We start from the raw sequence: 14,090 nt of genomic DNA on the forward strand, positions 1-14,090 counted from the left end.
GTCCTTCTTGAGCATGTGATCAGCTGGTTTTGGTTGTCAGCAGCAAACTGGTTGATCCACTCTGAGAAGGTGCTATTTAAGAGACTGAGCTGAAAACAGCACCTCAGACTGAGGAAGTCTCTCGGATGAGAGACGAAACGTTTCTACATTTTTTTGTTGATTTGCTTTGTTTTGTTTTTTTTGAATGTCCAGAGGACCAGATTTAACTTTTTTTAGATAGTCTATACTGTATTCTAAGGATTTTTTTTTTTTTTTTTTTTTACCTTGATTATTGAGCATGAACGTTGATGTTTTGAACCACTTTGGCCATGGCTGCCTCAGATGAATTGGCAGGGGAGAGGGCAGACTCCAGAAGCCATCTTGGCACCATCAAACTGTTTGATCCACTATGTGAGTGTGCTATTTATAAGACTGAGTTTGTTGTGGCTCCTTGGGCTAGTGAAGTCTTTTGGATGAAAGATGAAACATTTCAACAAAAATAAACCTGACAACTTTGTTGGATTTTTTGTTACCTGGATTATTGAGCATGAACTTTGATGTATTCTAAGCTGTACACATTATATTGTTGCCTACCTCCATCCACATTGTACAATGCTGCAAACAGCTGGATACATGCTGGAGACTCCTTGGCAAATGTTATTCGTCAACCATCTTCCAAAAGTTGTATCACTGATACTACCTCTAACAATGACCATTATGGCTAGCTTCAAAAAAGCTAAAGTTCTTCCAAACACTGGCTTTCTGTGCAATCAGTCAGCCATCTTGGTCTTGTGTACCTGCTGTGTGCACATCATAAATAGTCCAGATGCTGCACTACTGCACATCTCTCGATTGCACTTCTCATCAAGACGGTAGTAACAAATAAATAATACATTTTTGAATATCCCATGCCTACAAGATCCCTCAAAAAATGGATTATAACACTCATTCTTAATTTCAGAGAAATCTTTGTGGACAGTTTGGCTGTAAGTGAATGAACATTTGAACATTTGAATGCAATTTACGCCCCAAGCCTGCAGGTTTTTACAGCTTTGAGGAGACAGAAGTCTTGCAGTGACTCCTGCACCATGTATAAAACCACCAGGGCATTAATAATAGATGCAAGATGAAGCATTTTGACTCATGCATATTAGTGTAAAAATCTTTTTGCCTCAAGCACAATATTTTCCACTCAATTTGACCTTTTTTGCTCGTATTGACTGGTAAAGGTGGTGTCGGTGTAGCTATGCATTTACATTATAGATTTCAAGTTAGCCTTGCAGCGTTGAGTCTACTGTTCGATAAAGCAGATTACTTCTCGTGGCAATTAGACGGCTGTTATAAAACCTGAGCTGAAGGTGTTTCACACAATAACGCCCATGTCTTTTGATGGTGATGATGCTCTGGCTGGCGGCATTTCAACAGGCTCGCTGTGCAATAAGATTTTCATTCACGCTTTAACTCTCAGTCACTCTTTGCTTTCAGGTTCAAATGAGCTATGCCCACTTTATTCACTGCAACACGCTTCCATGAGCCTGAAGGCTCTGGGAGTTAGATGCAATAAAGCTGAAGTAATACAACGAATGCCCCGAACGCACTCGATGTTCAGCCTCCTGCACAGCTGTGATTGTGTACAGAGTTGTGATCAGTGAGTTATTTCATGATCTTGGTAATCAGGCAGTATCACAGATGCCTTTCCTTGGGATGACGACATCACGGCAATCAGCAGCAGCGACTCAGTCAGTTTGGACCCAAATGTTCCTGCTTGAACAGAATCGAGCTCTTAATTAAGACGTGATAATAAGAGAAAACAAAAACAGATTTCCTAATTGGTTTCAACAAGTTTTAACATGAATATCCCACGGATAAAAAAAAAAAATCAGGTTCTTGTAAATGAGCTCCTCAGCATTAAATTGAGAAGCTTTTATTTTTATTTTTTTCCAGCAGAATGTTAATTCATCTGGCTTTGCTGTAAGCAGTGGAGTATGATATAATTTGCAGACATCCATGATGGCAGCTGCTGAATAATAGCGATGAGTAAGCCTCAATAAGCATCCAATAGCATGTTATAAAAATGTTTAGCGTTGACTAATTTAAAACACAGAATTTTGCTGTGATAATTGACTTTTTGAGGATTTTGAAGAGATTTTTGATGCAGGGGTTTTTATTGGAAGAAATGTTCTCGCTGCAAGGAAGCATTTATTTCAAGTTTGTCATTGCGCGACTGGAAGAAAACACACAACCTTACGCACACAGCAGTTACTAACCAGGATTTATTTGCGTTTGATATGTTTAGTTAAACAACACTGAACAATTTTATCTAAAATGATTCAGTTTTTGCTCATCATTTAGGCAGAAATTGTAAATTAAGCTGTAGGTTGAAGTTTATAGGTTTTGTTGACTCTAAGGAGCCAAAATACAGTTTTTGTGTAAACTAAACCTCTCAAAGCCCCCACTCCCCCCCCCGGCAGCCATCCCTCTGGAGATAATGTAGTACTCTGGCAATACCGATTATCTTAATCCACTATCTGTTGCAGCTTGTAGCCAAGCTTAAGATGTGAACTGAACCTATAAAAAGCATGAGCAGTGATGTGAGAACCTCTTTTTATAAAAAGGAACATTTTTTTCCCCCAAGTGTCTTCACTAACCTCTGAAATGTGGGTGATAATGTAAATACATATGTTCATGTTTGTCTGTTAGCAAAATATCTCATGAACTACTGGCCAGATTTAATTGAAACGCTCAGCAAATAAGCAACAAATGCACGTCTACAAATATTTATCATTTGGAGTCGATCCAAATCAAGATGGCCGCCATGGCTAATCAAACTTAGAAACTACAAAAGCAGGTACACATCAGCCAATTTTAGCAATATTGAGCTAAAATTTAGTTTGATAATAGCTAAGACTAATCCCCATCACATATTTCGAGGGCTAAAAAATTGTGCAAAATCTTTGAGTAAAACTTTGGCATTAACTGTTGAGTGTGTCTGTTAGCAAAATATCTCATAAACCAGAAACAGACTTTAATGAAACTTTTAGAAAGTCTTAATTGAACATAAATATAAAAGTTATTACCTTATAGAGTGAACACATTTTAAGATGTTTGTCACAGCTAATTAAACATAGATGGGGGGAAAAAAATCTATAAGCTATCAATTTTACAGATATTAAGCTAAAATTTCATGTAGACAAGAGTGTTTCTTAACACACTCCATAAATCAGTTTTTATAGGTTTTGACAAAAAAGCTAAAAATATATATTTTTTTCAAGATAAGATGGTCTTTGGCTAAAACTTTGGTGTGAAAGGTAGATAGGCAATATGAATTTGTGTCCAAACATTTTCATATGTGGGTCAAAACTATCCAGATGAAAGGACTTGTGGGCCACAAAAATATGACTTTAACTGCATTTTGGAGAAAGGACAAATTGGTGGAGAAAGAGTTTTAAATTGTTTTAGATCCAAAACATTAAAAGCCTCATAAACACTAAGCTTATATTTGTTATTAAAAATGATTTGATTTGATTTGTTGTTGTTGTCTTGTGTTTGGAAAATGTATTTTAGTTTGTTCTCAGCAACAAAAGCATAATTTAAGTAAGTGTCCCTTTTAAAAGGGGTTCAATCAGCCTTTTGAACCAGGGACGGCCCAAAAGGTTGATCAAAGTTCTGAAAAATCATCCAGCTGTCAGTCACTACAACAGATTCATAGAAGGTTTGATAAAGTTGATCAACTCGTATGTAGATGATACCACGTTATATTCATTAAAAAATATCCAGTTTCCCTTTTGATTATTTTATCAACTGAAATATTTAGCCAAGTTTTATGAATCATTATCCAAAAGTCTCCTTTCTGGTAGAAATCACTAAAGGTTTTTTATGCTTTGTACCATGAAGCGAAAATAAAACGATTACAGCAAAACGTTTGTATTTTGTTTAATATTGCTCATTATGAGAAGTGTTTTTTTTTTCATCCATTTTGCTGTTAAACCTAAACATTATATAAAAAATGATTACCAAGAAATGTGCAGACTGTCATCTTTAACATCATTCTTTAACTGCAGCTGTGGGCCGCACAGAATCACTCCAAGGGCTGCAAATGGCCCTCGGACCACACTTTGGAAACCCGTGCTTTAAGGGATTCTTTAAATACCTTTAAAAACATAAAAAAAAAGAAGATTCCCCTCTTTTTAAAGCATAAAACTTACAATTTTCTTTCTGTACTGCGCACAGTGTAGAAATGGAAATATCAATGTACAAAGGTTATGTAAATTTCACGTTGACTTTGTGTATTTACTGTGTGATGACTGCACTGAGAGTTTATTACCAGTAGTCTTTTCAAAATGAATTGGACCTTTTAAATATAAATAGTCAGTAATAAAATATAAATAGTCAGTCATAAAAAAATGCACATAGTGAATAATTCAGCTTTCATTTGTTTTCCCAATTAGTGTGAAAAGTGCTTCTAAACATCACAGAGAACAAAAAAAGTGTATTAAGCCTTTTATTTAGGCAGCTGGTCGTGCAAAACAGTAAATGCTTATTAGTTCGGGCTGTTGTGATTGCATTGTTGTTTGCTTTTGTCCCCCCAGACTAAGGATCCTGGCAATGATACAGATTTTTTTTTTTTTGTCAAAGTCCCAACAGTTTAATGTAATCTGTGTCGTTTAATCTTTGAACCTGACTGTGTTTGCATGTGAAAAATCAATGATAATTCCAGACGATTTAAGGTTTTTGTTGTTGCCTTTCAGGGATGACCTGCCAAGCGAGGACATCCTACACTGAAGACGAGGTTCTCTGGGGACATCGCTTCTTCCCCGTCATCTCCTTGGAGGAGGGCTTCTTCAAGGTGGACTACTCTCAGTTTCATGCCACGTTCGAGGTGCCCACTCCTCCGTACAGCGTGAAGGAGCAGGAGGAAGCTCTGCTCCTCTCCTCGCCCCTCATGGCTCCGTCTCTGTGCAACAGCGGGGAGAAGAACAGCTCTCTGAACTGCCTGGAGACCCTGGAGGACAATGACAGCACCACCAAGCTGCCTGCCAAGCTGCAGAAGATCACGGGGCGGGACGGCCTGCCCAAGAAGCTGCTCAGGATGAGCTCCACCACCTCGGAGATGACTTACAGCTTCGGAGACCTGCCCATGAAGCTACAACGGATCAGCTCGGTCCCTGGGGTCTCTGAGGATAAGCAGGCCGGTAAGACCTGTAAGATCAGCACGGAGCCCATCAGTAAGTCAGTGGCGGACTTACCCCCAAAACTGCAGCGACTGGCTGGGGGAGGAGGGGGCAGGATGGACGGACACTTACCTCCTAAACTTAGGAAGATGAATTCAGATCGCTTTACATAAAGCAGGAAACATATTTTAAACCTTGCTATCCAGTTTTTTTCTCCTGAAACTGAAACCCTTGTACTATTGCTAATTTATTAACGAACCATATTCTTATATTAAAGGAGATGTAGAATATGTGCACAAATACCTTATATAAATTAGGGTGACGGACATGAGCACACACGTACCTGGAGTGGACATGCTCCGATGAAAGACCTCAGATTTATTTATTTATTTATTTTTGTTCTTTAGGGCGATGTACAATTAGCACAACCTGGCATGTAAGAAACGGCGCATGTAGAGTTGAATCTCAGTTTCTGGCATGACAAGTGTCTTCACGTCTTATTTTACAAGAAGAATTTCATCGGTGAAGCTACGGACAGTGGAAAAGTTGCACAAAGCCATATGATTTAGAAAACTTACATCACTCAGATCTTGATTTGTAGTGAACAGAGGCACATTGCGTTCGCTTTGAGTTGACCGCTTTTGTTGTTTAACGTAAAACTGTGGCGATGTTTCGTTTGATTGCATGCCCCTCTTACTAGCTTAGCTATACAGAGGTAATAGGAAAAAAAAGATGTTTAGCCTTAACTATATTACCTTGTTTCCATTTCCATGTTTGTTCACAGCTGTATTTTTTGGTATTTCATATACAAACTATTTTACCATGTGCAGTTTTATGACTTTATCCGAGGATCCAATACTGTACGTGCTGCTAGACGATGCACAACATATTTGCAAATGCGTTACTAGCATCAGTGGCACTGGACACGTGGCTACACGGTTTTTACTTGCTTATGAATGTAACACTTAAGTTGAAACCTTTACAAGTATTTGATAAGCACAAAACAATCATTATATCAATCCCTATAATGTTCAAAGGCATTTATGAGCATTTAACACAAAGCAAACTTGAGTAGGACAGTTCCAAAAAAGCTCCATTCGACTTTCAACTTAGGTGTTACTGGTTAGAATTTGTTGGCCTGTAATAAAAATTATAACCTTTGTTTTCAGGGCCCATTCTTTTCTTCCTTTGTGATGAAAGCAATAATAATATATTGACTACAATCTTTAGCTAAAGGTCTACCACAGCCCCGTAACAATCCCTCTGTTTCCTGAATCCGTGCCATGAAATCTGGTTTTCTCTAAATGCATCAGAGACATTGTACGATAACCAATTTCTTCAGGAATAAAGATCTAACGTAACTGTTTGGCATCTCGCTGCTTTAACTATATATGTACTGTATGCTTTACCAACTCGATGAATAAATTACTGTCACTTTGCATCAGAGGTGGTTAAAGATAGACGATAATCAGCAAAGCTCTTTTCATTTTCTTCTTCTTGCATCCAAGAATGACCAGACGATCAATCCCTGTAATGTTAGAAGGCATTTATGGGCATCCCTCATAAATTTATCCCTCTCTTCATTTTGGCTTTTCTGAAATATGCTGAAAATCTGCTAAAGGAGTCTGCACTTTTACTGACCTGATCCTCCCAAAATGTTCAGAAAAATGTGCGGACAGTTTAGTCAAAGCACTTGCGAGCGGGTGATTTTGTGCACAATCGATGCTGTAAATGTGAGGAAATAGGCAGGGAGTGATTAAAATGTGTAGAAATGTTGAGTTTTATTACCACGGCTGGCGGTTGACATCTATTACTGTCTGTTTTTTGTGTTTTTCTCAGAACTTCAGCTGAATATACTGTAGCTATTCATACTTCAGCAGTTTATGTTGCTCTACCAAACATTTTGAGGTGATGTTTTTCCAGAGACTGAAACAAGATGATCAATAGGTCCCAAACACCTGTTTAAAGCAGTGGCTGCTCGTAATTGAAAAAAAGAGTACCAAGCATGAAATTGCAAAGGTGATAAGAATCTCTGGGTTCATTCATGTAAAGTTTGTGTTTTTTATGTGACTTCTGAAATTGGGGAGAGAACCACGGACAGGTTACAGTGGTGGAGTAATAACGTGCACGGAAACGCAAAACGAACAGACCTTTCCTTGAGCTTTTCATTTTACACTCTGCAATCATCTGATTGCGTCTAACTCTTCAAAAATGTCAAACTTTGACAGAATACTGACTTTGCAGAACACTTTTATGGATCAGATTGTATTAAAAAAAACAAAGTGGAACTGCCTAAGTTGCTAAAAGGAATTATAAAGAAACATCTCTATGACTATTTTTTTAATCTAATGCCACTAAAGCAGTATGACTGTTTTTGATGTTTGCGTCTAGTTAAAGCTGTTGCACAAAGCAAGCTGACTGAATCACTTGGAGCTCTGTGATTATAAATACTTAACAATCAGAACAACACATGTATTAATAAAAAATTATAATAAGTGCCATGAGGATTAAAAGATACAGTCTAAAATGTCAGTTTTGCTCCACTTTCACCAACTTCAACAGTAAATTCCTTCTATTACATTATCACATGCACATTAAAATATTACATTTGTTATTTTAAAATTGGTTTTCACAGTGTATAAATGAAAGGAGCCAACAATGTATAACCCTTATTGTTTAAGGGCAGTTGTTAAAGGTGGATTGTGTCCCATCTGCAAAAGAACTAGCATTGAATCCTTCAAGGCTGAGTTTAAATGACTCCTAATTGAAATGAGACGTTTTAAAGATAATGTTTGGGTTTATTCCCAATTAACACTTGATACTGCAACCAAGCTTTAAAGTGGTACCATGTGTGAAATGGATATTTCAGTAATCTGCGCATTATACTATGTACGTTTTTAGTTTCTTATGGACAAATACGTTGATATGTTGACTTCAAGAGAACCAAAACGTAAAATCAAAAATTAATCTGAAATAACAAAACTGATTTCTAAAAGTCAATTAATTCAACAAAGTGTCAAAGCAAATATTGGACTTAAATGACATGTGACAGTTCAGTTGGTTTAATTTTATGTTCACATAAAACTGCTGTCAGTTTCTCATTAAAGCCGCTAGCTGTAGCACTTCCTGTTCAGCCTTGGACACTTCCTGCAGTGATATCATAATATTTCTTCCAGAATAGCTATGCAACACAAATCTGACAAACTTATAAAGTTAACAACAACATTAGCATGAGCCACTAAGAAACCTTTTGGTTTTGGAGTTGTTTCAAGACAATAAAATCCTCTTAGCTCTCAGATTAGCCTCTAGCTAATTAAATCAGAATTAGTTCCTCCAAACTGAAGCCGTTCAAAGAGCCATCAAGACATCAATTATAGCATTTCCATTATAACAAAAACATTTTATAACATTTTATTAGTAATTAATTAGAATTATTTACATGACTCATCTTCAAAAGGTATGAATTATCTCATTATCTTTTGTGAACTAGCTCATTTGTAAAACTGATATTTTAAATGAATGCAGTCAAATTTAGATTTTACCTTTTAAGAACGAGTGTCACATTATATTTATTTATTTATTTTTGCTGCATGTGCCTTGTCTTAATGAAAACACATGCATGGATGCATTCTAAATTTAAGCGATAAGTGAGTCAGATAAAGGATCCCACATCGACACGGAGCCAGTGTCACCTCCTCCAAAGCATTCTTTGTTTTGCTCACACTCTTGTGTAATCTGTGCTGCTGTTCCTTCATGACAGCGCACCATTTGCTGCTGTTAAATACGCTGCCTATAATAATGCTTATTTGAAGCGAGCCCGTAAAAATCCTATGGGGATCAAGACAGTGCTATTATTGTAGGAATCACAGGCAGACAGGTTAATTGTGTCTTTATCGTGAGATAACCTTTTCTTTGATAAACCCATGGGACGGACCTGGATGTCAAAATGCTGATGGCGTTATCCTCTGACTTCGTAGAGATGGGAGGCAAATCTTTTTAGGCCACCTTTAATCAGTACTTGTTCTGTCAGGAAAAAACAACAAAAAATAAAACAATTGCCCTTTATCACCAAAGAGATCTGCACTCTGGATGTCACTTTTGTGCATGTGTGTGGGAGGTGGTGGGTTCGTCTTTTGTCACTGCCTTTTTCTTTGAAATATAATTTAAATGCTCACATAATTGGCTCAGACAGATTTGGAAGAAGTGGGAGGATTGTAGTAGGAAGCAGCAAAAGGGCTGTTCATGCTTTAAAATTTGGTTAAAAAAAAACATAAAAAAAGACATAATTACTCCTTTGGGTTTGGTTCTTCATAAATTACTGGTTTTGTTATTTGAAACAACAAAAAAACTTGTCTAAAAGGCATTATTGATAGTTATGGGACAAATGAAACATAAATGTGTATTTTTTTTATCACTTCTATAGATATTATTCATTTCTATAATGGAAAAAGACGTTCACACCAATTTAATTCTGGACTAAATTGTTTCCTAAATGACAAAATTGCAAATACAAAACAGCTTTTTTTAAACAGATACCAGTGGCGATACTTTGAACAAGCTTAACTGAATGTTGCGTGCTGGTAAGCTGATTTTTTCTGTGGTCTGCACTGCATGACAAACTGCAAAATAAGATTCACGCGTTCTCTCTAATAAATATTAACATGTTTAGTTTAAAGGAAAACAAAAATACTGCATCAAAATTGTATTTCTGCATCAAAATTGTATTTCTGCATCAAAATTGTATTTCTGCATCAAAAATTAATCCTTTATTCTAGGACAGAACAAGCACACAAGACAAGTTATTTTTGTTCTTAAAAAACATTATTATTATTATTATTATTATTATACAAAAACATAAATGTATTTCGGTTCCACTGAGCATAGATTGGGTTTTGTGTTTATAAACTGGGTGAGGAGGTCCTAAATTCAGCTCATTACATTTTTCATCATCATACATGTACTATAACTATACATACTATAACATCATTAACACGTTTCCTTTGTCCACAAAAGCTTTGGTAAGTCATAATATTCAGTATGCAGAAATTTAATTTAAATGTATTAAATGTTTTATAATAAATGTCATTCCAGGTCACTGCAATGTGAATGTTTGTATGTCTTAAATCAACGGTTCAGAGGTGGAGTTCTGTAGAAATGCTATGAACAATTATTATCTTACCTGTTGCAGATACATTTTTGAATGACCTTGATTTGGAGAAAGTGAACTTTATTCTGACCAGACAGTTAACAGGTGGTTTAAGCGGGGCTAAGACAAAAGCATTTTTTCACCTAAACACATTTTAACAATAATAATAAAAAAAGTAATAATAGAAGTTAATGCAAAAATGTTTTTCTAATTTTCTAGATTGGTTGTGATTTTTATTTTATATATAATATTCCACGGTTATTTACAAGCACAAACAGCAGCAGCCCTTTCAGCAGGGACATTTTAAAATTCTTTCAGATGAAGTTTATAAAGCAACACTGAAAGAAGTGTAAATTTTATAAACCAGTGTTCACCCACAGTGAAACTTTGTTACAACTAAAAATATTTAAAGACAAAAATCCACTTTGCTCTTGGTTTCGTTCGGACTAGCCATTAGCTTGTCAATCCAATCAGAACCGAACTTTCCCAAATGAGTTTTTTTTTTTTCAAATAGCTTTCTACAGCAGGTAAGATACTTTCTCACAACCTTGTTTACAAAAAGAACTATTACTCTAAAAGGAATATTTTTCTTAGAGTCATAATGTTCACATGCTGTATTAAACTGGCTAACCTTGGACTCTTTCAGGAACAGAACATCTCGAGTGTTCTGCAGAGTTCAGTTTCTGACTGAACAACAAAAAAACTTTCTTTCTCTGTTCTTAAAGTTACTTTACTTTTTTTTCTGAAAGTTGCCACCAGCAATCTAAACCAGTTACAGGATACATACTGTAGGTGGGTCTGTTTATGTCTCCAATACAGATGAGCTCATCCAGAACTAAAGAAGTCAGACATTTTCCAGAAATGAAAATCAAAGATGTCTGAAAAGTTGCATGAACTCATTTTCAACCAAATCTTTGCATCTCAAAAGAAACCCATAAGAGATCAAGTCACATTATACTGTATCACTTTACTCTTTGATGAATCAACCAAAGCTGGACTCACAACTGTTTAAATTATCTGCAAAACAATCCTGATTTATAATACTTTGCTTTTTATCATTTTTTTTCATTCTACTTTAAAGCTTTTTATTTGCTAATTTAAGCTTTTTTCAGGTAATTTCAATTTTTATGCTCATTTCTGCTTCTTTCAGCAAATGTGTTCTGTCTGCTTTCTTCTGCTAATTTAAGCTTAAAAAGCTTTAAGCTTTTTATTAAAAAGCTACTTTATAAAAATACATTTTTAGCTAATTTCAACTGTTTTCAAATCAATTCAAGCTTTTTGTAGTAATTTCTTCTACGCTCAGCCTAATTAACTTCTTTATGCTAATTTCAGCTTGTGATGCTTGTTTCAGCTTTCTTTCAGCATTTTCTGCTAGTTCAACTACTTTTTAGCAGTTTTGTGCCAAATTTTGATTTTTCAACAAATTCCACATTTTTTAACTCATTTCAGCTCCTTCCACTTCCTTCTGGTAAATTAAGCTTCTTTCTGACTTTTCAGCTACTTTTCAACTTTTTTTTGTTGCAAATTTCATATTTTTCTTTTGCTCATTTCCTAATTTTTGTGCTAACTAACCCAGTTCAGTAAATATGCGTTCGTTCTGCTTTCTTCTGTTAATTTGTTCTTCCATTTCAGCTACATTTCAGCACGTTTTTAGCTAATTTCAGCTATTTTTCAGCAAGTTCTTCAGCAATAAGCATTCACACTGCATTTTCGCAGGAAATACAATTTCTCTAGTAACATTTGAGTCAGCTGAACTCGGTGTGGACGTGTGCTGTTGAACTATTATTAGAAGTAAACTTTTCATTACCAGATATCCAACTTTCCATGTGCCAACTGAGAACAAAGTTCAATGAGCTATGTTAAACCAAACTAAATGAAACGTGGTGAATTAAAAGCGTTCCCCCCAAATTTAATTTTAATTTTATGATCCCACATCTTGTGAGTCAATGATGTGCTTTATCTTTCTGTTACCTTCAGTGAGAACTAAAATAACTTTATGGAATTTTATAGCGGGGCTTTCCTGTGTGTGTTTAAAACATAATGGAAGTGCAAGCTGCTGACATTTTAAGCAATATTTCAGCATAAGCCCAGTTCTATAATAAACCTGCAAACTTATTAAATCGACACTAAGGCTGTGTGCTGTCACGCACTGCCGAGTATTGAGTGTTTTCACGCAGTGATCTACTTCTGATTGTCAGATCTTACCTCTAAAACCATCCAGTTAAAACCTAAGAATAAAAACTTTTCAAGGCCTGTGTAGCGATTTCCAATTAATCTTTATTCCCACATCTCTCGACTCACGAGTTCTGGAGGTGATTTGCCAAGGTGCAGCTTATTGCTCCATCCAGCTCAGGGTGATCAAGGTAACGATACAGGAAATAATTAAAAGCCTAGCCATCCTTAAAGGAACGTACATCGCCTGCTGCTGCCTTTCACACCAGAGTTTGGGACTAAAACTGTCTTTTCCTGAGACTTGATGGACTTGCAGTTTGAAAAAAACATTAAGACCAAACTCATGCGATTTTGCAAGATTTTATGTTTAGAGTAAATGATATGCATGGCTCATCTATAACATCAAATGTTAGCTCAATATCTGTGAAGTTAGCCACTTTTCTGTGGACTAAAATTGATCAGATGTGACGGACATCTTCAATTAGATTGCCTCAAAAACTCAATTAGTTGAAAGCTTCATTAAAATCCATCCAGTGGTTCACGAGATATTTAACTAACAGACAAATAAAGTTGACTTCAACAGCTAAAGCAATTATTTTGCATGATAATTGGCACTAGATACTGTGAATTATTAGTTATTTGTTTTATAGTTTTTACTGTTTTGATTTGGTAGTTCATTACTTTTATGGTATTTGTTGAGTTTATAGTTTTTATGCTTGTATGTGTTCGTGTACAGCACTTTGGCCAACGGTGTTGTTTTAAAGTGCTTTATAAATAAAGTTGTATTGTATTGTATTGTGAATGACTGACAGCTACGACCACACCAAATTTTAAACATAATACCTGTAAAAATGACTTAATTATAGCAGTTTTTGTGTTTTCCAACATTCTTTGCAGCTCTTAATTTCCTGCTAGAACAGGATACAGGAACTCTTATTTTGACAGGTTGCGTTCCAGTAACTGTTTGCTCAGATCCAGCAACTCTCAGGCTTACTAATAATAAAGTTATGAACAAGTATGACTAGTTTGAACGAATAAAACTTATATTGGATATGCAAACTGAAAATAATTACATAAACACTCATTTTAAACACAACAGCATACGGTCTGCCGCTTCAAGTAGCATCTACGCGTCTACCCTTAAAAAAAATCTCTGCCCCTAAAAGAGTGGTGCGGGCAGAAAGGCAGCCGCAGGCAGGCGTTTGGAGGTTTTACATGTGGAGTTGGACGACAACGAGCAGGGACATAGTTGGGCTCAGGTCCGAGCCTGCTATTTGCCGGCTATTTGCGTTCCGGCATCGATCGGTTGACATTTTTCCTTTGGTTGTGGCAGCCATCTTGAATTGGGTTTCCTCCAGAAGCTGTACTTGTCCATTCATTGTTCTCTTTCTGAAAGTTTGAATCAAAAAAGATGTTTGTGTAACAGACAGACACAGGTAAAATTAGGTTTAGTCCACCTTAGCAACTCAGCAGCAGGTAATAAATCTTTGGTAATCCATTTTGCTAATAAAATTTGCGCAAAAGTTGTTTACTCATAACGACAAATCAAAATTCCTAATCTTATTTAAATGTTTCAGAAACAAAGAAATCTAACTTTATATGAATCCTGCCTTAAAACGAAC

At 36.0% G+C, this 14,090-nt stretch overlaps 1 protein-coding gene across 1 annotated transcript in view; it reads left to right on the forward strand.

The window, feature by feature from the left end:
- kcnj3a (potassium inwardly rectifying channel subfamily J member 3a) overlaps window positions 1-5,846 on the forward strand; it is a 45,395-nt gene extending 39,549 nt beyond the window's left edge. Inside the window, exon 3 of the mRNA XM_037686933.1 lies at window positions 4,728-5,846. Within this exon, the coding sequence (XP_037542861.1) occupies window positions 4,728-5,323 (596 nt within the window). The 3' untranslated portion in view covers window positions 5,324-5,846. The remainder of the gene's footprint in view (window positions 1-4,727) is intronic.
- The last annotated feature ends 8,244 nt before the right edge of the window (window positions 5,847-14,090 follow it).

This window comes from Nematolebias whitei, chromosome 13, assembly GCF_014905685.2.
Source record: "Nematolebias whitei isolate Nwh7 chromosome 13, NemWhi1, whole genome shotgun sequence".
Lineage (NCBI taxonomy): Eukaryota > Metazoa > Chordata > Actinopteri > Cyprinodontiformes > Rivulidae > Nematolebias > Nematolebias whitei.